The 27,535-nt window shown below is 31.9% G+C and overlaps 2 protein-coding genes across 7 annotated transcripts in view; one reads left to right on the top strand and one right to left on the bottom strand.

The window, feature by feature from the left end:
- The window catches only part of Ppt2 (palmitoyl-protein thioesterase 2), a 42,765-nt gene extending 34,490 nt beyond the window's left edge, over positions 1-8,275 (top strand). Inside the window, exons 4-5 of the mRNA XM_081745597.1 lie at positions 264-537; positions 6,066-8,275. Coding sequence (XP_081601723.1) covers positions 264-537; positions 6,066-6,264 — 473 coding nt within the window. The 3' untranslated portion in view covers positions 6,265-8,275. The remainder of the gene's footprint in view (positions 1-263; positions 538-6,065) is intronic.
- Positions 8,276-22,103: 13,828 nt separating this feature from the next.
- Positions 22,104-27,535, bottom strand: part of dysc (whirlin protein dyschronic) — a 708,896-nt gene continuing 703,464 nt past the window's right edge. For all 6 annotated transcript variants that reach the window (XM_081745580.1, XM_081745584.1, XM_081745585.1 and 3 more), the window contains one exon: positions 22,104-26,398. In XM_081745580.1, coding sequence (XP_081601706.1) covers positions 26,256-26,398 — 143 coding nt within the window. In that variant the 3' untranslated portion in view covers positions 22,104-26,255. The remainder of the gene's footprint in view (positions 26,399-27,535) is intronic.

Below are 27,535 nucleotides of genomic sequence, written 5' to 3'. Positions count from 1 at the left end.
TGTATTACAATTAACAATTATTATTGACTATAATGCTTTACGTTATTCGTCTGTTGGGTAGAGCACATTTTCACGGAGCTTATAGATGTAATATGTATTCTATTTGTACTTAATTATGTTGCCTAAAAATAACAGATAAAACTTCGTAGTGGTTTCTGTGGATTTGAGCAAATAGTATTTTTATTGATTACTAATGTCTTTTAAAGAAAGGTGTCTGTTTCGTTTACTTACGTGTGTTGTTTTTCTTGTATTTCGCATTGCAGCTAAATTTCTTCACATTTACTTTCCAAGTTTATGGAAGAAAACCGCATTTGAATTGTTCTATTCTGATCTCGGGCAGTACACTTCAGTTGGCAACTACTGGAATGATCCACACCATCAACAGCTTTACTTTAATTATAGTGTCTTCTTACCTTATCTTAACAACCAATTAAAATCCAAAAATAGCACTGCATACAAGAAAAACTTCTTAACTTTAAAAAAACTAGTTTTGATTGGAGGTCCCGATGATGGTGTCATAACTCCATGGCAATCAAGGTACGATGGGTATGAAGTAGCCAAAAATTTTCATGGTTCTGTGCATGGTGCAACGTCTTTGACTTGTGGATTGAGGTTATGACTGCTTGTCTGGTACTTTTTTATTCCTCTATACAACCAAATTGCATGATCAGTAATTCCCTTATTAATTTGTAATGCTATTGTAAAAGCTCTATTTTTTCAAATTTAGTGCATGCGTTGTAAATAATATTGCAATGATGTTGATTAGAATGATATGTAAATTTCCATTATATATTTCGAAAAGTTATTGGAAGAAGTAGCAAGTGTATTGTAGTCGCGTCAATTAGTATTGCTAACTTAAAGAGATTGTTACTAGTATTGCAAGTACTAGTAGTTACATTGATCGAACATCCTTAGAAACAAATGTACTTAATTTAATTCTTTAAGGACTTTTCTTTCTTTTTTATTATTTTATTTTTTCTTACTAACTTTTTATTTTCGTAAATTGTAGAAACTTCAAACAAACTTTAGTTGCAATTGAAAATAAAACATAGAAAAATTGATGGCATTGTAATAGATATAAATTTTAATCTTTAGTACTAAGTAACCAAGCCTAGTTTCGCAATCGCATTATTAGAGAGTACAGTTTTAGTATTTTTAAAAAAATAAATGAAAATGAACAGTTTCAAAACAAATTTCTAACGGTTACAAAATTGTCTGTTTTAGTGTTCTTCATATTGTTCGTCTGTTTCTTTGCCTGCAGTGTGTTCTTTGTTAATGTTTGAGATGTTGTTATAGATTAGATTATCTACATCTGTGATATCATTATTGATTTTAGTATATTTTTCTTGACAACAAGTAACAATTTCGAAATTTTGGTTTGTTTTCGATGTAAACACCATTTTTTAAATTTATATGAGACGTTCACTTCTAGCTGAATTGAGATCCGAACCGCATCTACTTGCAGAGTTATTGAACATGGATCTTCCGCGCCAGATGAAGCCACGAAAACACAGTTTAGTCTCTAAAATATTTTAAAATATAGGGATGGTAATCTTTAATATCAGATTTATTTTTTAACCTATCAAAATGAGAGTCCAGGTAGCGAAGTCGGTAAGGCGCTAGCTGCCAACTTGGCAGCCTAACTTCAAGAGGACGTGGAATTCAACAACATACAGCAGGATTTTTTGTCTTCTTGTAATGTTACGAATCACCTCCCGGAGTATGTGCATATCTTTCTGTTCTGTTGCAATTGTCACGATTCTATTTTCGATTCCAAGTTGGCAACCCTGTCACTCTTATACGATGTGGAATTCGACAATATGCAACAGGCCTTTTTGTCTTCTTTTGATGTCGCAAATCACTTCCCGGAGTTTGTGCACATCTTTCAGGTTCACCCTGTATAGAGATTCATCTCCGCCTACCCCGGTTTTATATTTTACTCCTGATGTTTTAGATCAAATCGTTTTGTGTTATACCTTTATAAGGTAGGCAAGCTGAAAGTGTAGAATGAGTAGGAAAAGTGCAAAATAAATTATGAGTCAAAAATTAATGATTCAATTAGTACGAAAATACTTTTGGTATATACAAACAAGATAACCTCCAGCATTCCTTGTTAATATTCTCGTATTACTACCATAAATTTTTGTTTGTTTGTTTGTTTGCTTCACAATTCATAGAGTAATGTAAAGAGCAGCATCGACGAAGGATGTTAATAAGGAGGTACCATATGAAATGATATACCGACTAATATGAAACGAGCAGCAACAGCTAACTTGGGTAAATCTGGGATGATATGGAATACATATTCACATAAACAAGCGTATAGAGTTCAGTGCATTGAAGATGAAACATGTTGTTTATATGTTGACACTGAAGGGAAATACAAACCCAAGTACTATACTGCAAATATTATGGATAATAACGTATGCTTGGAGAATATGCTGGTTTTATATCATGATTATACTTAGAAATATACATCTAGAAACTCTATTGCAATATTATTTTCTTATTAGCAACTACTTCATCATTGCGTGTACTGCAAAATGTCATATTACACGAAATATGTTATGATTTAGCTGTGTCATACAGAACTTGCTTCTCTCTCTCTCTCTCTCTCTCTCTCTCTCTCTCTCTCTCTCTTCCCCCTATATATATGAGACAAAACAATCTAAAACGTTTGCAAAAGTGTAAAAATCATACCTAGTATGGTGTGGGGCCTCCTTTTACGTTCAAAACAGCTTGGATCCGACGTGGAATGGGCGTATACAGCTCCTGAATCATGGTGTGTGGGATTTTGTACCATTGTTCCTCCAAAACATGCTCCAGTTCTTTAAGGGGTGCTGGTGGAGGGTAATGAGACCGAACACGCCTTTCTAACTCAGACCACAATGGTTCAATGATGTTCAGATCTGGTGATTGTGGGACCCAGGGGAAGAGTGACAGCTCCTGGTCATGCTCCTCAAACCATGATTTCACCGTTTTTACAGCGTGAAAGGGTGCCAAATCATCTTGGTAGATGCCATCACCATCAGGAAACAATATTTGGACTATGGATAGAAACTAGTCCCCCAAAATGGCGTCATACGCCTTAGCATTCATCACTCCATGCAGGGCTATGATGGGACCTGCAGAAAACCACGATATCACTGCCCATACTGTAACAGAACCAGCCCCATGCTTTACAGTTGGGAGCAGACAGTCTGTATCATAGGCCTGCGACGGTGTTCTCCATACGTAATCACGACCGGTTGTTAGAAACAAGGTGAAGGTCGATTCATCGGACCACATTACGTGTTTCCACTGCTCATGAGTACGCCTTGTAGTCCTTGCACCATGGATACGCCTCTTCGCATTTACTGATGTGACCAGGAGTTTGGCGATAGCGGCCCTGCCATGAATTTTCATTTTATGAAGTTCCCGTCGCACTGTGTCGATTAAACCGGGTTCTGTATGCCGGAATTGTGTTCAGACGTGATTTTCATTGCAGTGGTCTTCTTTTTAGCTGCTACAATCTGTTTTAATGCCCTTTGGTCCCTATCTGACAGGATTGTCTTTCGACCACTGTTGTGCTTTGCAGACGTCGTTTGCCCATGAATTGTGTATGCCCTCGTGACATTGGACACAGTGCCTTTCGATACCCCCACAATGTTCACCACTGTTGCTACTGAAGCTCCAACCAGACGGGCACCAACGATCACGCCTCTTTGGAAGTCTGTCAGATCGCCCATTTTACCGCACCAATTTCACACCACGACACTCACAGGTGAACTGGTTACTGCTGACGGAAGAGGAAGGTCCACATGACACATTGAAAACAAAATACGATCGGTAACCGCAACACGTATTGTACAGTGGAGGACCAAACTTACATGTCCTGTATGAAGGGTTTTTAGATTTTTTGTCTACCCCTGTATATAGATAGATAGATAGATAACGGAATTATATCACCCATAAATGTTGTTTTTCTTTCATATTTTAATTTTCACTATCTTTGAAAAATTGGCTCTTTATATGCATTTTGCCCTAATCACAATTCTATATGTTTAATATTCTTTTTTTATATTACACACACACACACACACACACACACACACACACACACACACACATATATATATATATATATATATATATATATATATATATATATATATATATATATATATATATATATAATAGAGAGGGATGACAAACATATTGATAGCATAATTATTAACAATATCTATAACTTAATAATATAGGCAATCAGTAGCTCACACAATATTTCATCAAGGAGGGGATTTAAACAAATAACAATTTGTGTTCGTTATTTTCTCAATGATTTCGGAAATTTGAACATAAACCTTTCTTCTTTAAAACATGCGCTATTTTTTTATTCATATATGAATATGGTATTTTTAAATCTTTCTAAATTATTAAATCTTTCCATAGTATTATATAGAGAATTTATAACCGTTGTTAGAACAGGGTTACCTCTTTTTCGTTTGCGTACACCACTTATATAATTAAATGTATTGTACGCCAAGTGAACTTTGTGGTGGACAAACACCGTGCTCGTGGGTTTTCTCGGGGTTCTCCCGTTTCCTCCCACTTTCTTCATTCCACCATTTCACTCATCTCTCATCATCACCGTCTCCTTTAGCCTAACCGGCACAACTGTGGGACGTAAAACTTAAAGATTTCATTTCATTTTTTTTTTAATGTATTGTAAAACTTAGTTATAATGACCACATCAGTACATAGAAGTAATTCTGTTCATAATTTGATATTTATTAGCATTTAAAATACAAAAAATAATTTGGGGGTCTGTGAGGCTCCCAAATTCGGATATAGAAATGAAAGTTCTTCTGAGTGTTAATAAGTAATTGGTTTCAGTCAGAATTATAGTTGGTTTTAACACTCGTGATGTTCAATTATGAATTATTTCTTTTTAGCTATCGTCAGTAAGTAGTACGATGAAACCTAAGTTGGCCATTGTTGTAAACCAACTCTACTAGATAACTCGCACGGAATATCTACATAGTAATACAGATATGAGGCTAAAGTAAACAGATCAGCAAATTAGAATGATGATCAACTTTACTAGGTTTACTGTATAGAGGGCTTAAACTAACTTTTTCAAAATAACATTATATAAAATGACACCCCACTGAAATTTGAACACTCAAATATTATGTATGATGTTATTAGGCGGCGTACAGACTTTCTTCTCGTTACATATATTCAAATTCGAATCAATCTAGGCCGATGGTGCATGCAAAATATACGGATATCGTATTTTTGCCGCTATGCTTAACCTATTAAATCGAAATACTTTTTTGAAAAAATACGGGATACAAAATTAAAGTATTCTTTCCCTGACACTAAGAACAAGAGGTAGCATCTATGACAAATGCCAGCAAACGAAAGTGAATTTACCTTACGATTTGCTTATGAGTATTTATATAGAGGGTTGGCACATACTTGCACCTTTTGTTTAAATTTTTAAGTAAGCAAGCACATCACTCATGTAATATGTAGAAAAGAATTTGGAAGTAAAATAATATAGAATAACGATTACAAAATTGCAGCAATTATTATTTAATAATAGTAATTAACTTGTCAGTTACAAGTAAAAATTACTGTTTCAAAGTGTATGAATTACAGGTTGGAGGGAGGGGGGAGAAAAACGATTTACAGTAATAATAGCGGTAATTCAGTTTCTTGTAGTCCATTATTTGGATTACATTAGAAGGCGCTAAAATCTATTCGCATTGATTACTTTTTTAATTTATTTTTATTTATTTATTTATTTATTTTTATTTTTATTTTATTTTATTTTATTTTATTTTTTTTTTTTTGAAGAGTTGGTTTGATACAATTACAATTAGTAGTTTTCAAGATATTTACGTAAAATAATCGTAAATTTTCAACTTTCTGTAACTATTTAACTAAAATATCGGCAAATGCTTTGTCTTCTTGTAGTCTAAAGAGCCTTTTGGCAAACTTTTTTTTCTGAATTTCTTAAATGTTATGAAAAACACTTTTGACATGCATTGTGTAGCTAATATTGTTATATTTTACAGTCATTTTGGATTCTTCAACCAGAATGAAACAGTTATGGAAATGCGACAGCAAGGAATATACGTGAAAGACAGATTTGGGCTTCGAACTTTAGATATGAAGAAGAAATTAAAAATTATTGAAATGAGTGGAGTTAATCACTTTCAGTGGCATACCAATTTAACAGTAATAGATAAGTTAATAGCTCCTTATTTAGATTAATATCTTTTTAAATATTATTTGGATTTTTAATTAATTGTATGTGCATCATACGAAATGTTGAACAACACCAAAATAATTGTGAAGGTGGATATAAAAGAAATCTGCTGTCCTTGTATGGGTTAAGAAAGTTTCATTTGGGAGTTGAATACCAGGTCAGTGAGTTCAATTTACGGATAAAGAAAGGTTTTCACTTGAATTTTTTGCTTGGAAGTCTACAGAGTATTTACTCAACAATATACAATACAAGGACAGTAAGTCACATTGCATTGTATACAGTGCTGGTGTAAATGCAGAAAATCGGTTATGTTTATTAAATAACCTTTCTCATTATAATGGTTGTTGTCCTGTTCAAAATTCGTAGTAAGTTGTGGTAGTATTTTCAACGGACATAGTTCTTACTATGAAAATAACCTTCTTGTTTGGTTATATATTCTCAATATGGTTGAGCGATTCAATAGAGTTGCATTGCAGTTGTTGCCATAGCAATTGACAGAAAATGACGTATAAACTGTCCATTGACATCAAAGTCTAGTATTGCAATTAGTATTCTAGATTTTAACTCTAGTATTGCATTTCCTCCATTGGCTAACTGTTGCTTCCTGCATGAAAGCAATTCCACGAATTGACACTAATTAAATTTGTACAATTTAGCATTTGTATTTTAATGAAACACAACTTTTACAGATTCTTTAAATCGTCCCTAAGGAGTCAGCTAAATCTAATAAAATTTCTTTTAAAAATGATTGTCTAAAGTAGTGACTTTTGTAAAATTTATTTAGGAAATAATACGAAATGATTTATGTATATGTAATAATCATTACAAAAATATTTTGCGTAATTCACGTAATTTTTTTAAAAATACGTATTCATGTAAAAAGTATTTTTTTAATTAACTTTCCGGGCAATATAACTTCTACAAAACATTTTTTTTTCTTAGTTTCTTTACGAATTCGAGCATTATTATTTAGACAACTTCAGAACAGTGAGTAGCTACTTTGAAAAATTTCTTGCCGCTGACAGGTCTTCTCAAGATGAAGAAGGCGGATAACGAATATTAAAGCCATGTTATTGATTAAAGTCCACGCATTCAACTTCAGAGAAAATGCGCGGCACTTCATCGTTCCTATTTCAGCCATTTCCGACCATCTACAAGAAAGAACAAAAATTAAAAAATGAACAACTGAGTTTCGTGAAAACTGACTGAGCATCACAAAGAATAGCGGTAAACATTTGCAGTAACCAGTTGGTTTGTCACCAACATGAACCCATACTCGATCGTACCATGAGATGAGATGAAAAGTAGATCTTATACGATGAGTATATACAAGGCGTGCAGTGATTGGATATTGATGCAACATTCCTAAATTCCCAGGAAACTAAGCTTATACATCTCCAGTTTTATTGTGAGTACAGTGGATTGCATTGATTGTCTTTCATTCCATTACAAACTATTTCTTCCCGGTGAAATCATTAGCTCTGTCGTGTACTGTATAGAAATTGACGAAATACATTGACAGTATGTTAAAAAGAGATTTCTTTTATCGGTAGAAAGATCCTTTAATCTTCAATTCAGCGTAGACCACACTTAGCAAAAATTAGGAAACAATCTGAATGACCTGAATTGTAAAGTACTCTCGCAATCTCTGTACTTCCTTAACATATCACCAGAGTGCCATGCTTTTTGAGTCTAAGTCACTTCCTGAAAGAAGAGGTACTAAAAGTGCCTTTCTGGACTTCATTGCGTATGTGTATTTTCTCCATTGCAAGTCTCAGCTGCAGTGTGCGGTACTAAAAATGATAAACCGTTGTCAAATATAGACCGAAAATATCCCACATAATGTTACCTTCAGAAATAGAATTCGTCTGCTGATTCTCCTATATCTAGTTTAATGCTTTAGGTTTTAAATTGTGTTTAGAACTGTAACACAGTATATTTTGTAGTTGTGACTACTTTCTAGGTATCTATATATTTCGGGTATATATATATATATATATATATATATATATATATATATATATATATATATATATATATATATATATATATATCCGCTGGTTTATTATAGGTTTTGTTAGGATATTTTTGTTTTTAAGAAATTGTGTGACTTAAAAAGAAAATATGTATGGAGAGTTCCTGATAAGGTTTCTTTTCTCAGGTGTGTTGAGCTATTTCCGCACAACACTAGTAAGACTTTTGTTGTTACTGCTGATATTATTTTGGTGGTGTTCAGTAATATTAATTGTTGTTATTTGTATTATTGCTGTTATTATATATTACAATGATGATATTTATGTTATTCCTTAATTATGACAATACATCATATCCAATGTATGTGATGCTAAAACTTGTGTACTGCAATGTATTTTGTCAGAGTGATCAAATTTATTATTATCTTGCCATTTTTTTTCATCGGAGATTTACATTATCCTTCTGCAAGTATTCCTAGTGCTAAGTATTTTAAAATAAATAAAAGAAAAACTTTTCTGTAATGATAAGAGAAATAGGAAATAGAAACTATTACTACTTATTATTACATTGGGAAGTTTAGTTTTGATGGGAATTCTAAAATGAAGAAAGCAAACGGATTTTCTCTGTATGTGTTCTTCGTCTTATTATTATTATTATTATTATTATTATTATTTATTTGCCTTTAGATAAAATTGAATACCAAAAGTGCCATTGTTGTAAAAGGATATTAATACAGAAAATAAAATTATTGTTTCACGTCGGTTTTTTATTAGGTATAATAATACAGTGTTGTGAAACAATAGGTTACTTCATAATATAAACATGTGATTGTTTATTTAAGATATACATTTGAATTTACTGTTTTTGAAATTAAATTGAAACCTAGTCTTTGTATGTATCTAGTCTTTATCCATTTTTTGTTTCTTTTTTTCCTTCTTTCATATTTTTTTTTTTTTCCGTCATTAGTCTCTCTCCAAACTTCTAATGAAATATGCCACTGAAGATATCTTTGTGTTTCGATCGATGGAAATATTATGATGCTACGAGATAATGTTCTCATATTGAGGAACACTAGCTAATTTTTGAATATTATATCTAGTCTTTCCTTAGAAATTAAAATGTAGATTTTGCTATCGAATTGCAGGTTACTCCAAAGTTATATTCATTCATAGTCGAATGCTTTTATGAAATCAAGGAATTTGTTTTTAGTAGGCTTTCCTAAAAATGGCACACAAGCTTTGTAACATTAGCAAAGCAGAATAAGTATGAAAATATTTCTTAACCTTATGTATTATTTGTGTGTTTATATAAATATGTAGTGCAATTATAATGGGTTCATAGGAAGTTTATGATATCGTCCCTCTCGAGACAAAGGGGCGTATCTCATTTTCTTAACATTTCCAGGAGACAAGTTTAAACGTTTTCTCATTATTTATTATATCGTCTCCTTTTAAAATTTCGTTTGGTATCCTTCGTTCAGGTATATAACTTAGGAGATCAAAGTAAATTTTAAAGGAAGACGATAGAATAAGCAATGAGAAAAGGTTTAAAGTTGTCTCCTGGGAAAAAAAAAAAAAATAAGAAAATGAGATACGCACCTTTGTCTCGAGAGGGATGATATGAACATATCACTCTATTAAACAGCCAATTTAAAAAAATGAAAGTTAATTAAGTGTACAGATATGGTAAATAAATAAATGAAGTTAAGAAATTGTGATGACAAGATTGATCTTATTACTTATAAATGTTATTACATAGCTTACAATTAAGCATTACAAAAAATAGTGTAAGGCGATGAGATTAGTATTAAGAACATCATAGTTGCTCTTGTAGAAAAATTTTCTTGTTGAAGTATTATGTAATCACTGTGTGACCCTAAAGCAGGGCCTGTCCTGCTAATTTACATATATTTTATTTATTTTATTGTAGTCAGCATATTATTATGAATTTAAACTGCAACTTAAAATTTTCGACTCACCTAGGATGTAAGATGGCACCTCTGTTTTCAGGACTGTTTCTCTGATTCTCTTTATTGTGTTAGAAGCAAACGCACTATGTTGTTCACAGATAGAACCAAAACTCATAAGAGCACAGCACAGTCATTAAGAGACTCGAAGGCTTTCCTCCAGCCTGGTCTTTAGCGTTTATGTGAAGTAATTTGTAGGTCTACCGAAATTATGTTCGTATTAGCTATCAGAATTTGACAGGAGTAATTTAGGTATAAAAGTACCTTTTTCTTCATCTGCTAGGTAAGAAAACGGATACTCTTTTAAAAGGTATCTACTGTAACAATAATTCAATACGAATCGCACTGAATTATTTGCTTGCGTATAAATAACTTCGAGTTCAATTTTTATTGGGGTTTATAATCACAAATAGCAGTTGAGAATTTCTGACTGACTTCCAGCCTGACTTATATATAAAATTAATTTAATTTCAATTATATTCTTCCTAGTTCACGCAGTTGTATGTTTTACGTTGGTTCAAGTACTATCCAGCTGTCTTTAGTAAAAAGAAATTTCCTACTTCAATATATATAAAAAGGACAAAACGTCAATGAAAGGTAAAAAGAAATATAGATCAGGTTGGCCAACCCGATACCATGACACTAGTGGTACGCGGACACACCCTTAGTGGAACGCACAAGGTCACTTCCTGAAATCAACATACTAAAATATATTTTGTGTGTGTGAAAATAAAGGGAATTGAAGCCAAAAACTACCTTCAAAACTCTGCACATAATGTGATATCTGACGAAATGTGTGTTCGTTATCTTCTTGGTATAGAATATTGTTTTTCTTTTCTTTCGGTCTAACGCTATTGTGGGATTACCCTCACCACTGTTAAAAAACCGTGTAAATTAAAACTAAAATACAGAGGTGGATCTAATAAAGAATATTGGAAATATTTTGTTTTATATTCATACATATATACACTTCAATACTGGTCATTTAAACTGATGCAATTTTAACTGCTGAACATAAAGACCAAGCGCATTTTGTAATAGTTTCTGATCAGAATATCGCGAGTTTGTAAAATGTAAATATTTTAAGCATCTGTACGATCAAGTTGCACATTATTATAAGGATCTACGAATAGAAAGATAACCGATGCATAATTATTTGGAAATATAAAGTTTGTTATCGTTAAAGCTCTACTAGTAATTGCTCAATGGTCGCCTCTTTCATTAATTTTAAGGAACAGTAAGTTAATCTTAAACATGAGAACCGTAAGTTAATCTTATTCATATTCATAGCTAATTATGAACTGTGGCTTGAAGCTGTTTGTAATTTTAAAAAAAGATTAAATCAGGGTGCATTTTTAAATTGCAATGAAGCTTTTTAAAATCAGTACATTTGAAATGTAGTGTGTGTGACGCCTGAACAACGGTGAAGGAGTAGTTGTAATATTGACAAACTCGTACAAGAGACGAATTAAGCATTTATTGTTCTGTTTTGTCATGATAATATTTTTGAAAATATAAATTCAGTTCCACCTTTGATCCCCCTACCTAAGAACGTCGAAAAAAATTCGTAATTCACCATAAGTATTATTAGATTACACTAAACCTGAAATGTCACATGTAATGAAGTGGGAATTTATGAAGTCACATGTAATGATAAACATACATAGTACAAGCAACGAATTGTAAGAAAATAAATAAATATATTTTTTATGAGTGAGTATGAATGTATCCATGATCCGTGTACTCGTAATTTGTGCCTCCCATATCTATTTACTATATTCCATAGTTGAGTGTCTCCACATCTGCAGGAGTACGTACCTTTATTCTTACTTAGACCTAATCAAATTGTATAAAGCCAAATATAGTCACACATTTAGTTCCAGATATATTTTATTGCAGATTGCATCCATATTTCCTGATATCTTTTACCATATCAATAATACATCAACTAATTCACACATACATATTACCTAATTTGAGATAGCCCTTCCAAATCCATAAAATAATATAATATTATCCGAATTATCAAACCATCTTGCTACACACATAATTTCAACTTTAATTTATTTGCACAAACTCCTAACAATGCATAATCAAAATATAGGCATGTGCCATCATTCCGTAAGACAATCATTCTATATCTTAACAGCTTCATTCCGTGCAAGACTTATTCCCAACACAAATAAATTAGTAAAAACTATTAGTTGTCTTTCGCTTAACATTTTATTATTATGCAACGACGAAAGAAACAGCAAAAAACCGACATATAGAATAGAGCCATAACTAAGAAGCGCATGGAGCTGTGCTATGATTGTATCCAGTTACATGATGTGTTGCTAGTTTGAAAGAAGAAAGAACTTAATAAAGCAAGATAAAACGCACGAGTCGGATTGATCTTAAGAGTGTAGGGCTGCCGTCCTAAGCGAAATGATCTTAACTCCACATTTTTCGAAAATCGAGATATTGGTATGGGAATGTTCGTAGTACAATTCTGCATCTATCTAAAGGGATATTGACGTGGTTTGACCAATAGGTATTGGGTAATGACGTCATGAGTGTTTACCTTATGTTCAAAACTGTAACTGAAAGTAAGCAAAAAGACCTTAAGTGGCAATTCATAAGCAACAATATTTAACTGTCTTACCACACAAATTTTAGATCGTGAAAATATATTTAATAACGTTTTACTGAAATACAACAAATTTGAACGTACAGCTTAAGCCAAAACGCGTTTTGCTTATTTTCTCGAAAGTATGTGAAATGGAGATAAGGCCTTTTCGCTTAGCAGGGCAGAGGGGAAATGGAATAGTCAATGAAGAAAATAATATATCTTTCTAAACTAAAACAAAAAGTATATGTAAAAATAATAAATTGTGTGTTTATATATGATTGATTCACATAATAGTTATGAATAAGGCGACAAGATATTGTGAAAACGGCTTCTCAATTTGTTTCACTATTCTATTAAATTTATAGCACTCAGCTATTATGTTGATGCTTTCACTAACTGTCAGAACGTAATTTCAATTAATTCCTTAAACGATTTACCAGTTGCATTGCTTGGCTACGTTAAGTTCTTCAAGTCTTCGAAATCCGTGTTATCCGTAGCGGCTAGTATCCATAGCGGAACGTAGGTGCTTTTTTTCTATCATTATTATTATTATTATTATCAGAAGTAATGCACAATTGTTCAGACTGGTCAAAATAATTTTTCATATTAACTTTGTCTGGCTCAGAAGGTACAGATACTGTTAGCTTTGAGATTTTTTGCAAGTCGTAGGTTCGTCTCAAGAATACACCACTTGTAGCTGTCGTAAATGTTGAATTATTTTACTTAATTTGCCAAATAGCCGAGTATATACTAACACAATATATTATGTTGCTTAGAAAAGACAAGCCGTTATCTATGGAAACAAACTCCAATTTCCTGTAGGAATTATTCCATAACCGAAACCTGTGGTAAACATTAATTTCCTTATTATCACACTAGGTTAACCCAAATTCATTTGTGATTTGTCTTCTCCAAATTACCACAATATTTAATTGCAGAATTTACACTATGTACACGGCGCTGTAACGTAGATGCATAAAATCTAAACCATCATAGTATATTTATAATCAGATAAAACATTGCCCCTTTCATTCAGTGTTTATGAATATTTATTGTAACACATGTTACCCGCTGTCAAATCTAACTACTTTCCTCAACGCTTTTATAGGAAGGAAATAAAGTTGTAGATACATAGAGAGGAAAATAAATAAAAATACAAATTTTTAGAAATAATAATAATAATAATAATAATTATTATTATTATTATTATTATTATTATTATTATTATTATTATTATTATTATTATTATTATTATTATTATTATTATTATTTTCAAAATGGAGTAAATTTTGATCTAAATTATGAGCTGGCAAACTCATTGCAGCTCAGAAAAGTAATAAATGACAATTGCGTATTTAATATTTGACTCTTGTTTGTAAACTTGCGGGTGTTGAAATCCAGAGGTTACTTGTTATTTCTTTGTTAACTTTCTCTTCCCCTTATACCTATATTCGGAAAAATGAAATTAAATGAAATCTTTAAGTTTTACGTCCCATGGCCATGCCGGCTAGGCTAAAGGAGACGGTGATGAGAAATGAGTTAAATGGTGGAATGAAGAAAGTGAGAGGAAACGGAAGAACCCCCGAGGAAACCCACGCATACAGTGTTTGCCCACCACAAAGTTCACTTGGCGTGAGTTGGGATCGAAACAGGGACCCCACGCACCAGGTGAACGCTCTACCACTGAGCCGCCGCGGCCCTATCTATATTCGGAGTTTCTTTGTTGTAAGCAACCGGAGCATCTCTGGAAATAAATAAGGCGACAAACTTACAAAAGTAAATGCAGTTAGCATATTAAAATCACCAAGTGTATTTTGAAAAGTTTGCATATAAAAAGAAGCTTTATAAAAAAGAAATTAAATTAAATTTAAATTTCCGTGTTTTACTATTTAGTGGTAATGCAAGCAGAAACATGCAACACGATCGACACTATTAAGAACAATAAATGCTTTAATACATATTACAATGTGTTGTACTCGTATGGCGACTAATCTATTAATAGTTTCTGATACTTTTTTTTAAAGCAAGATAATACTTGTCCTGTCAATAAGATATTATGATGCAATCTCTTCTTTGATTTCTGTATTCTTTTTGTAACGATATTTGCAAGTTTTATTTCTCTTTAATTTATCTTGAAGTATGAAATATTATACTAAATGTACGTGGTTTAAATCTTTCCGTATGTTTGATTTTGGAATGTGGAATTTTGAAATTTCTACTTTATTTTAATTGTGATAATATTATAAAAAGCAGGAGTACTGTAATGTAAATGCAAGTTTCTTATTTGAATTTCACAGATATTTCAAGGTTTAGTAATATTAGTTTTGCAAGAGGGAATTAAAAATTCTATATATCAGCCTTTTAACAATTAGTAGATCCTAATGGCTGTTTTCCGAGTTAATTTTATATCGTAAGTAGTTTTTGTTAATGTTATACTGTCCATTTCTCTATGTAATTTTGTAATTTGTCCTATATTGAACTGTGAACTGTGTATGATTTAGTTGTAAGCGTTTACCAAAGGTTTTACAATTTTATTGAACTTTCAATACTTTTAAATATTAAAGTATTGATGGAATATGTATGTGAATATTTTGTAATTGCTGAATGAAACAATCGCCCGAGAAAAATATAAAAAAAGTGAAAATAAAAGCATTATTTTAAAATTTTATTGCCAATATCATTTTATAATCATTGTTTATTTTATGAAATGGTAATTGAAGTAATCGTTAAACACATACCGTACATCATGTTTTATGATCACAAAAATTATTGTTTGCCGATGATGAAAGCTAAGTATGAATGAAATGCAGATTTTGGCCATTTCATTGAATAAAATTTTCCTCGATAATCATTGATATAATTTCATTTAGCGTTTAGCGTTTCCAGCCGAAGTTGCTGAGAAAAAGGAAATTATTGTTGTACAATACATATTAAACATGGTGATGTATCCTAAGTAATTTGTGATCATTTGTCCAAATAGTTATTAATAGGAACAATTTCCAGTTTATGATTTTCAGTCTCCTTCAATTACAGCAAAGTACATTGGGAAATTTAGATTATAAATATGAGGTGCATACTATTGAAAATGCCCCTTCAGAAAATGTATTTGAACGGACTCAGTGAGAATAAATTTATTCCATCTTCCAGTCTTCAACAAACTTAGGAGGTGTGAAGCTACATGCGCATGCAAGTAGGGTTTCGCAACTTAAAATGCACGTTCTCCCTAAGGATAATAATAGTAAAACTTTGCGTTTAGTGATATCCCTGCGAAGTCATGCTTTGATATCACATGGGAAGGGTTGTGTTTCAAATGCTGCAGGTAGAGCATTCGTTGAGAACTAAGTGCTGAACCATATTCAAATTATTCCGAGTAATTACTGTATTTGTTGCATACTTATTTTTATTGTGGCGTCCACATTTAGTTTTAAGCATGTTACAATGCATAACTAAGACATTTTTTTATGTATTACATGTGCATTGCACGCGTTATAAAATTTATCGGTGCTTTCTAATTAATGTATTTTTATTGAGTAAGGATAGAGAACATCATGACACCTTTGCATTAGTATCAGAAAAGTGTAATATATGTTACACCACTAATAACTGAAATACACAATATTTAATAGGATATTGGTACACAGGGTTCAGATGTTTGATAGAATTATACAGATTGTACTGAGGAAAAATAACTATAAAGTAATGACTAATGACACATCAATCAGTTTTGAAGGGAAGGGAGGGGGGAAGCTTGAAGGAAAAATCTTTTTTTTTTTTTTCGAATTTGATCGATTATTTTGTAACTTTTATCATAATTTATTCCATATTGGAAATCAGATTTTTGGATATATGAAATTGCAGTGTAACGCTAGGATAAAGATGTAAATAGTATCAATTAATCAATATATTTTATTGTTTCGTGCTTTTTTTCTGAATGTCTTATGTACAGTCATCCGTGCTTGCAATACTTTTAAATTTGTTTAATAAGATTTCTTTATACTGAAATTTCGTGGTATCAAGATCTTCATAATGTTTAATCATAAACGAATTGAGAACTTTTGTTTAGCTTTCATCATTATTGTTATTCTGAAAAACATACGAGTTCAGATTTTATAAATGTGCTTTTCAAAAATATTGAAATAACTTATCAAAAAAGAAAGTTATCAACCTGTAACCTCAAAGCGTCTGTTAACAGTTATGCTGTAATTGCTAACTACCTGTACGACAAAGCCTACGCGTCGATGTCCAAACGAGTCAGCGTTATTTGTGGGATGAACATTTCCGACAAAAAGTTTTAATTAAATGATTCCATCGCTTAGAACTAGTTTTCGATATAACATAGGCCAAAATTCTCAGAACAATATTCCGTAATTATAGGGATATAAAGCATCAAACAATGCAAAAATGAGCTACTCATGTCATGTTTGAATTGGCATGATGTTACGTATCGGGTCCCCTCTAGACAGTCGAATTAACAGTGTAGGGAATATTTTTATATTGGGTTTCGTACTGTAAATTTCAAATAAATTTGTGGTACAGCAAATGGAAAGTTACAAAATAAGTAAGACACTATACATAAAAATAGTTAATAAGACTTATTCTGATAGTTTAAAATACCCAATAAGTCATCTGTAATGTGTTACCATTACAAATATCTTAGATATACTAGCAAGGTTGTTTTATTATTAAATTAAGCGTTAGAAACATTAAAAGTCTAATTACTACATCAATTCAGATTAAAAATAATGCAGACTGAGAACATCCAGGTTATCTTATTATGGCAATAATTTTTCTTTCTTCTTATTTTCAAACTTAGCTTTTATACCTTTCGTAGTTCATGTTCTATTTGTACCCTCATATTTTTCCCACTCTTTACCGTACATATTAAAAATGACCGGTTTATCTAATGTATAAAAGAGAAAGTGATATTATTTGTGATCAAATCACGGGAGAGCGACTGAACCGTTTGAAATGAATTTTTGAATATCGTTATCAACTATCTCGAACTGAGCTTTTATCATGTTACTTAGATTAAAATACATATCCTGAGGAAATGCGAGGAAACAATTTATGTAAATCTCACGAGCCCTCAAGTTAGAGAGATGAAACTCGGTACATCAACTCTTCATTAAAAAGAAGGGGATACATGACTGAGCGTTTTTTTTTTAATTTCCGTTTTAAAGGGATTAAGGGGACATTTTCCCCCTTAATAAAATAAAAAATTATATATATATATATATATATATATATATATATATAAAATAATGTAAGACTGTTTCATAGTAAATTCCTCTTAGATCGCTGCATCACATTATCGGCATAGGAGTGAGGGTTGAGAGTAGGAAGGGAATGACATAAAAATAATCGAGAAAGGCCGATATTAGTTTCTAATCCATAGCTTTCGGGATCGCTGAGATGAGTGTCGCTCCCAATGCCATTTAAAGTCTAGTTTCATCCCCTATTGGCATGGGGGTGCAGGTGGGAAGAGCTGACATTGCGGATTTTTATTATTTCACTTTCATTGAAATGTTGAACATAAGGAAAAACGTGGGTGCAAATGCTTTTCTCACACTGATTCTCCCCGTACGAAGAACGGGCATTTCAGCTAGTATATTGTAGTTACAAATGTAGTGAATCTTCCTGCTATATAATACGGCTGCAAATAAAGCACCTTCTGCACCAAAAACTTGTTTATAATTTTTCTACCATTTATTGTACGTACAGAAATTGGTCAATATAAACCATTGCTACAACAATACTTTTTGTTTGTTTGCAATATTGTTTCTTAGTATAGTAAGAATTCTCATTATATTAGCCACTTTACGGTTTCACAACGCTTTCACAACCAAACTGAACTTTCTTGTTGCTATATGATTAGGGTACGTACATTCAGCGCGGGAGCCTGGTTTCGATTCCTGGTGAGAGAGCGTGTGGTTCGGATTCCACGTTAAACTGTAGGTTCACGTCTCATATAGCCTCAGAGCTGAAAGGAATGCTAAACTCCAAATCAACCAGCCAACCAATCACAATGGAATTGTTTTCATGACCCATCGGGTAGTACTCTACTATCAAATAACTGTGCTTATCTTTCTTAAATGTGAATAAGATTTTGTTTCAGAAAGTCGGATTGTGGTGCAAACGTGAGGATATTAATCAGTTCAATTCAGACTGGAAATAAGTGTTCATTTACATAAAGATATTAAATAAAATGATACAACTGCTCTAGTGTCCTTATACACAGCACGTATGTTACGAATTTCAAAAGAGCTTCAAAACTTAAATAGGTAGGTATATTTGTAGTTACTGACTGTGGTGGAAAGTAACACTAGTTAGGTAAGTTATTTAATAAATTTAATTTAATAATTAAACTAATAGCTTACTTTTTTTAAAGAAGCTTTAGGCCCTGTTACTTTTTTAAATATTCTTCGTCTTACACCTGAAAAACACTAATCATAACGTTCTCTAAGCTGTTTCCCTACCAGGTAACAAAGACAGTTTCCCCTGGACCAACGTGGTCTTTACTGTACCAATCGATTACATACAAACATGGCAATCATTGTTTTAAGTGCACAAGTAACAGACCGAAATTCAATTACAAGTTTCGACTACTTAGAATCAACACATATGCGAAATAAAGTGTTTTCTGTAATCAGCTAGCTCTGAAGTATTTTATAGCGTAGTAATAATAATAATAAAGTGAAAATGTCTATTGTCTACTCTACTTAATGGAATTTACATTACGTTTTTATTTATTTTTCAGTTGGATGTTAAACTTACCGTACACTTCCTTAGAAATTTGTCAGTAAAGTTGATATCGCTTACATCCTTTTGATTAGTTCGATGTGCAAATAACATATAAAACGAGTGCTAAAATGTGACAACCATGGAGATAGCCATCCTGAAGGGGATCTTGAAAAATGAAAAATATCTAATAAACATAGGAGTTAAAATGCGTCCCTTAAAATATTACAAACTTGAAAGTGACGGAAAATGAATTTTAAAGCCAAACACTTGTAAAAGTGAGACATGAATCTTGGATTGGGATAGTTGAGGTACAATAAGCAGTTGAAGGACTTAAGAACTAATCTGAACTCCTTCTAAGTTTCAGAATCCTCGGGTACATGTGCAACGAGTATAACAATATTGAAGTAGATATTGAAGGACACATAATTTCTCTATTTGTAATTGCAAATATGTAATATCACTTTTCACATTCATGTGACAGCTTATATTTGCCTGAATAATGCAGTCATATAGAAGGTTTTTCTTTTATCCAGATAAGTTTGCAGTAATAACTTCCATTCACCAATCACATCTTAAAATACAATTTGCTGGCGGTATTAAAGGACATTTACTCATGTCTTGATATTTAGGGGTAATAACTTACAAGAATACGTGATTTAAGAATTTGATAGTCGTTCTATTTAAATACCTGAATGACTAATTGTTTAATAAAAGTAAATTATCGTAATGAAAGTGATCATTGGAAAATGTGTATGTAGGACAAACAAATATCTGATTGTTGAACTGACAGGAAATTTAACCTGGATCTCTCACTTTATGACAGTTGCTCTGTCACTAAAATACGAGATGTCTTTTAATGTTTTGGCATGTGATTATGAGAAAATAAATACATTAAAATTGAAAATAATATTTTGCATTACTTATCTATAGGTAACATTTTTCTTCTAATGCCTGGCTGACTTAGTACAGAAAAATCGGTTTCGATTTCCAGTTGAAACGTATCAAGGATGTTTTAAAATAGAGGATCTGCCCATACGTATCTTCATCGTATGAACTCAATGAAGCCAAAAAACAACCGAGCATCGTCTAATCCGGCACGTCTGATTGGCTACCATCATTTCCGCCATCATTGTTGGCTCGAAACATTGCGATCTTAATGGCACGTAGTGGGCAGAGTAGGTGTGGCGAAACTGTGACGTATGGCTTCACGATTTTGTTGTATGGGCAGATCCTCTATTTTATAACATCCTTGGAACATATTCACTTTCCATGTTTACCTCTTTTGTTTATGCCAGTCTTGTATAGTCTTTTTCACTGAAAAGAAACGATGAACTCCAAACAGCTAATCCAGCAACCGACATTCTTCTGCTGGTGTTAAGGAGAAAACCTTGAAAATGTCTCAGAGAATTGCCTCCCATAATAAACTGAAACTAATTCCTTGGTTTTTATTGGCTCATGGGTGTCTCTGATGTGTTCGAATAGAGGGGGATGAGAACATAGAATACTTGTAGGCCTAACTAAGTTTACATCAAAATCGTGAGGTAATTGAGCTGTTTTAATTAAGGGAAACTCAATTCCAGTTTCTAGCCCTGCTAGTACAATATGTAGAGCTTTCAGTATACAAAGAATTCAGGTCCAATTTTCGTCATTTTGGAAGTATTTCATATTTAAGATATTATCTGAATCTTCTTTCAGTTCTTACAAGATTCATGTCCAGCAGTGTTCACTTTTTCATGTATTTAAACGGAGCGTTCAAACTTTGTTCCTTTTTCTCACAACTTTAGTAACTGTAATTGAATCTCTTGTGCTTTTAACGTCCCATATCGTAATGGTTTTCTGTTATCGCTGATAAGTCATATGTTACATATTCAGAACTTTTTAATGCATTACAGTCTTCAGTAAAGTTCATCTTCACGTAGGAATTACTTCCTTTAAAACTATCCATTAATTTAGTCTTACTTTTCCTTCTACATCATTCAGAGTACAATTGTTTCACCAACAATTCATAAATAACCTCTTCTTCATTTGTAAACGTACTCTTTTATTTACTGCATGTAATATTTAATTTACTATTAACTACAACATTCCGGTGTTTCCTGATACCTTTCTCAGCAGATCTGGGGGCAATCTTAATTTGCAACTTATCTTATTTCTTATTATCTTCTCTTGAACTATTTCGTGTGCACGGTTAACAACGATGAGGTTGAAAGCTTTGTCAGTATGACTATGTAAATTCCTTGCACTACAATCTTTATCTTTTGAAAGTCTTCTTCCTGTGAGAAACTTATGCACTTTTTTTTTTTTTTTTTTTTTTTTTAATATGAAGATATATAATTTTGTGCTAGTTTGTACTAATTTTGCTCACTTCTAACAGGCACTTTGTCAAGATGAAACTTTAATTGTGCGTTAACGTTTGAGATGATTACACACTTCTTTAACTTGTCAAAGATTTTTATAAAAAACGTAGGCGTTAAATTTTAAACATGTTATGACTTTTTTTAAAAGAAAAACAGGGAATGGAGTATGTGAATACAATAAAATACGTAGGTTGCATAAAAAATTTATTTTCTTTAGAGTATTTTTCATTTTTTCCAATATTACAAAATTCACCAAGTACCTGCAGACAACAATATGTACATTTTTGACAGTGTCCATTGCAGTTGTAAAAATTGAAAAATAGGCATCCAGCTTGGGAATGAAAAGAGCTTTGATATCTATCTGGCACAACTGTAGGTGGGGGTTACAAGGGAGGAAAGATCAAGAAGCCTTTTTTGTTTTATTATTTCTTGAATTAAAACAACAATAATCTGTTTTAATAGTACACCATTCATAAGGCAATGATAGATATGTAAAACTTGGGCTTTCCCACAATCTCCCTGTTTCCACACACAATGTAGGTGTTTCTCTTAATATGTATATTTATATATATGTATATATAACTTTTGCAGGACAACAATAACATAGAACACGTCTCAACAACCGTATATACACTCACGTTTTCCTCCCAAGTGAAAGAAAGAGTGGAGGAGTGGAGCAAGCCCACATAATAACCGTACACACTAAATAGTGTGTGTCAAAAATGGTCTTAACAAAAGAAATACAACGTTCTTTGTAATTATTTTCTTCTTCTTTTAAAATAACATGTGAATAAATATCAACGTGTTATAGATCTTAAATTGCAACAAGAATCAGATTATTAATTATCATTTTTTTTTAAATATTTAAATGTTTTCTAAACAATTCAGTGCTGTGAACGCTTGCACTACAAAAGTGCATTTAGAAAAGGGTTTATGGCGGAAATGTTACCAGTGCTATTGGCTGTAGCTGTGGCCAAGAATTAAAGCAAACAGCCATCAAATAACAACAGTAGCTCTACTATACACGTAACATTGCGGGAAGTATTGTATTATTGTGCTACACCTAATACATGGAGTTTATATATATATAATGTATATGTTTTGTATGTATATATATATATATATAAATGGAAGAATTAAAATTGCATAAAAGGTTTCCCATTCTTAAAACAAGATGTTCAAAATATGTCATGTTCTTTCTTATTCAACATTAACAGAAATTATGTAGAAGCAGACCTTGTTATTTGTAATATGCTATACCTGAGTTGCCAATATAAATTGCATAATAGCTAAGCGCATCGTAGCAATGTCAAATTATGAATTATACCATAATAATACTACTAATAGTAGTAATAGAAAAGAAAAACTTGATTTCTTAAAATAATGGTTGTGCTAAATGTATAATTCCAAATTTGATATTTTCGAGAAGCAACTTTACACTTTTTCTTACTTTTATTTATTTATTTCTTTATTTTATTTTATTTCTTTTTTTTCACTTTTTTGACTCTTAAGAAATAATTTAGAGTTGTTATTTATAGAAATATTATTAATGTATTGCATCTGCAGGCAGTATTCTTCTATTACAAAGTGAATTTTGTCCTGTAGTATGTACAGTCTTATTAAAAGAAGTATGAACTATTCTTCTTAAAGCTGTGTGCTCTCTTTTACGTAAGATTTTATGATACAAATAAATTACTTTGCATCAAAATATCGAACCTAGAAGAGAGAGAACAGGACTTCAAAAAGGAAGATCGATGTTGAATTTATTTTCGAATAAAACTATTCTTATCTTCTTTTTTAAATTTAGGGATATATAAGAAGAAAAAGTCATTTCTTTAAAAAATTGTCTTTTATTCTCTAGTCTTAGAAAGCATTTCTAAGGATAGATCATATTTCTTCCTCTATTTAATCCATCGAAGATATTACTTATTAATACGATGTTCTGAATGAAAAATTATATTTTTTTTTTTATAAAAAAGTTGCTCCCATGGCAAATGCACTGTTACGAACTACAGTAGTCTGGTTTTTCTTTCCCTAAAATGATATGGTCATACAATCAGCATTCTTGCTTCAAACATTATTATTATTATACTCATATATACATATGTCTGTATACATATATGTACGTTAAATTTAATCTTTATAATTTTATATGCAAATGAGAGGGAGAAAAAAATTCAATATACATATGTCGTGTTATTAAATATTACATACGGCCTTTTCGTATGCAAAAGTGCTTTCCCGAAACATTGATACACATGCTATCTACAATTGCATAAACTTTTTGGAAGCTTTAGGTTTACAAGTTCAAATTTTGGATTGAGATACCCTAAACAAAGTTACTAAAATACTTCCCTTACATATCTAATATTTATTTAAATCTGCCAACAGTCGTTTTACATCAAGTTTTCAAGATCTGTGAAATTCAATTAGCGTGCTTTCACGATTCATGTGCTGTTATTATTTCATGTAATATTAATGAAATATAATACTTGGAAACGATTTTTCTTCCTAATGTCTGCCTATGTATATTTTTCATTTGCTACAGCAGTTGATAAATTTAATGGAATGTTTGCGGAAAATTAATCAAGCAATTCCAATGTTATTCACCACATTTGTAATATGTTCCCTCTCAATATTGCAAATTTTATATAGATAAAAGTTCATAGTAAATATATAATTTGAACACATGATACAATTTATAGAGTAATAAATTTACTGGTTCTTCGTTTTCTTACAAAGAAAGTAACTTATGAAAAAGTCTCGTATGTTTCTCCACGCACTACTTCAAAGGGGGTTTAGTTCTTTTTGGAAGTCATCCTGTCTCTTTCACACAGCACGTTACTTTTACTAAAAAATACCGTATTGTATTATCGTTAAATATTATAATATTTAGATATTCAAGTTTTCTTCGTCTGAAAAGGTTCATCTCTCTTTCGAGTAGGAAAATTTTAACAATTATGAATATTCTATAATTATATTTTAAATATAATGTGTTAAAATAATTTTAAAAAGTTTGAGGAATCCTTTCATTATTAATTCATACATTTAATTGTTTTTCTTGTCTTGTGCTCTAAACTAACATGGCCACAGCATACGCAACTGGAGATATTAAAAAAAAAGTTTTTGTAAGCCTGAAGGGAGAAAAAAAATAATTTTCGTTTTGGCACACTTTCGTTAATTACCTATACATCATTTTATCAGTTGCCTATTGCCAACACTTGGATCAGAAAACAATGTTTATTCTGTCTTTACATTCTGATGATGGCATTTTTGTTTTTAAATAAAGCTGTTGACAAGTGTTTCCCTCCCCTTCTTGAGCTCCCACCCTTTCTACGTTACAGCAACACACTGATATCACACTAAGCATCACAATCACTATTTGCTGCTATGATCACTGGTACTGCACGTGTTAGGCTACAACATGTCATTAACATCATCAGTAACAGCAGCGAGTACACAGTGGCAGGCTTTTTTTTTTCTATAAGGTAAAGCAAAAGGTACTAACATATTTAACAAGCGAGCAGGAAAATTCACAACAAATAAACAAACTTTTTCATTTTTTGTAGCAAACTCTCATACTTTCCATTCACTTACTATTTTTCTTATATATATATATATATATATATATATATATACAGTGGCGGATCCAAGGGGGGCTATAGGGGCTATAGCCCCTCCCCCCTTGACGCTCAGGTATACACTGGATAAAATGGACTTCATTCCTGCTTTACACTTTATAAAACGGCAAAATATGGTTTAGCCCCTCCCTTGATCATATCCTGGATCCGCCCCTATATATATATATATATATATATATATATATATATATATATATATATATATTCAATGCTCTTAGAGGAAGAACTAATAAAATTGTCACTTCAACCGATGCATTTTCTTTATGTATTGTGAATTTTTCTACTCTCTCAGTTATAGCAGTACCTTACTTTACCTTTTACATATATGTTTTGTGTCTTGTGTATTTATATATATGTGTATGTGTTTGTGAATATGTTTCTTTAGCGAAGCACATTTGACCAACTTTGTTTGAGTTAATTTAATTGTTGCGCGTCCTAATTGACAAATGTCTTAAAGAAGTACGTAATCCATCTTGAGACTGGGAGATCGAACCCGTTACCACTTCATCGAAAGATAAGCTGTGAGTACATGTATAAACGTATAGGACGCTGTACGAGCTGTCGCATGTGTGTGTGTGTGTGTATCTGTATCTGTGTACGATGTATGTATTTATAGAAGTGTGATATGTTAACCGGCATGTAACCATGGTAACGTAGCAATAGATTTTAGGTAGGGTGACGAGATTCAAGAAAGGGAGAGCAACTGCTAGGCTTCCAGAAATATTAGAGCTGTAGGCTTAGGCTCTAGATTGGACTTCTTAGCTTCAACTACTAGGAACTCAATTTCCTGGCGATCCTTCTTTGCAAAGGATTCGGCAATAACACGAGCCACTTCCTGGTGATGCATACCTAGAATAGATACAAGGAATATAATTAGTGAAACACAAAATTTATGGCAGACAAGATACCTTATAATATTTAGATATTCAAGTTTTCTTCGTCTGAAAAAGTTCATCTCTCACCCTAGATATAAATCGTTATCTAGTTGTCTAACAGATAACTATTTATATCTAGGGTGAGCACAAAGTTGCTGTCTTCAATATGTAACAAAAATATATACATTATTATTATTATTATTATTATTATTATTATTATTATTATTATTATTATTATTATTATTATTATTATTATTATTTTCTTTTTAAGGGAAAGCGACTTTGCGCCTATCCTGTACGTATGGAAACATTCTTCGGACACTAACCTTGGTGCAACACCACGTTTCATTTTTACAATTTCTCTCTTTCTTGCTATAGTATTTTCATAAAGCGAAAGTAGTACCTTTTTCTGCAGAAAGCTATTTCTAATAGACGTTAATTTAAGTGCCTTACCTTTTTAGTAGAATGAATAAGTAAATTACCGGTATTATAGTGCAATGGGGATGTTAGCAGCGAGACTATTTGCTCCCGTCATGATTATTTTAGTAAGAATTTTTGCTGAAATGCTATTTTTATTTTAACCTCTACGCTATATCCTGCAAACTAAAGGGCTGGATGGCAAAAGTAAGTAATAATAAAACAATTGGTGAAGTGAATATAGTAGAACGAAATAGGACATTACCGAGGAAACCTAGAAACACGATATTATCCCCCACAAATCTGCATAGCCTCGAATTGGACTAGGGATTCTCCGTGCTAGAGGTGAGCTCTCTAGCAATCAGCCATCATAATCCCAACTGACGTTTTTTAAATTATATACAGTAATTGCTAAGCTGAAATAATGAAACCTATTGGTCATATGCATCGCATTGATAACCCAAAGGCCCAACCATATATCGCTATTGATGACTCTCCTAAATTTTCACGCTGTTTTACCTCCCATTATTTTAAGTATAGAAATTTGATATCGAAAACATATCGTACTATATGTTCGTTTTGATGGCAAGATAATTATTTTCAATTGAATAATAGTTTCTTAAATTTCTCTATAAATGCTTCTATAATTAGTTCTTCATAACAAAATTACATTTTTCCATTGTTTTGAGAAAAT

Source organism: Thermobia domestica, chromosome 2 (assembly GCF_964235325.1).
Source record: "Thermobia domestica chromosome 2, izTheDome1.hap1.1, whole genome shotgun sequence".
In the NCBI taxonomy this organism is placed as follows: Eukaryota; Metazoa; Arthropoda; class Insecta; order Zygentoma; family Lepismatidae; genus Thermobia; species Thermobia domestica.
Note: the sequence above shows the minus strand (reverse complement) of the source record. Positions and strands in the feature narration are given on the sequence as shown.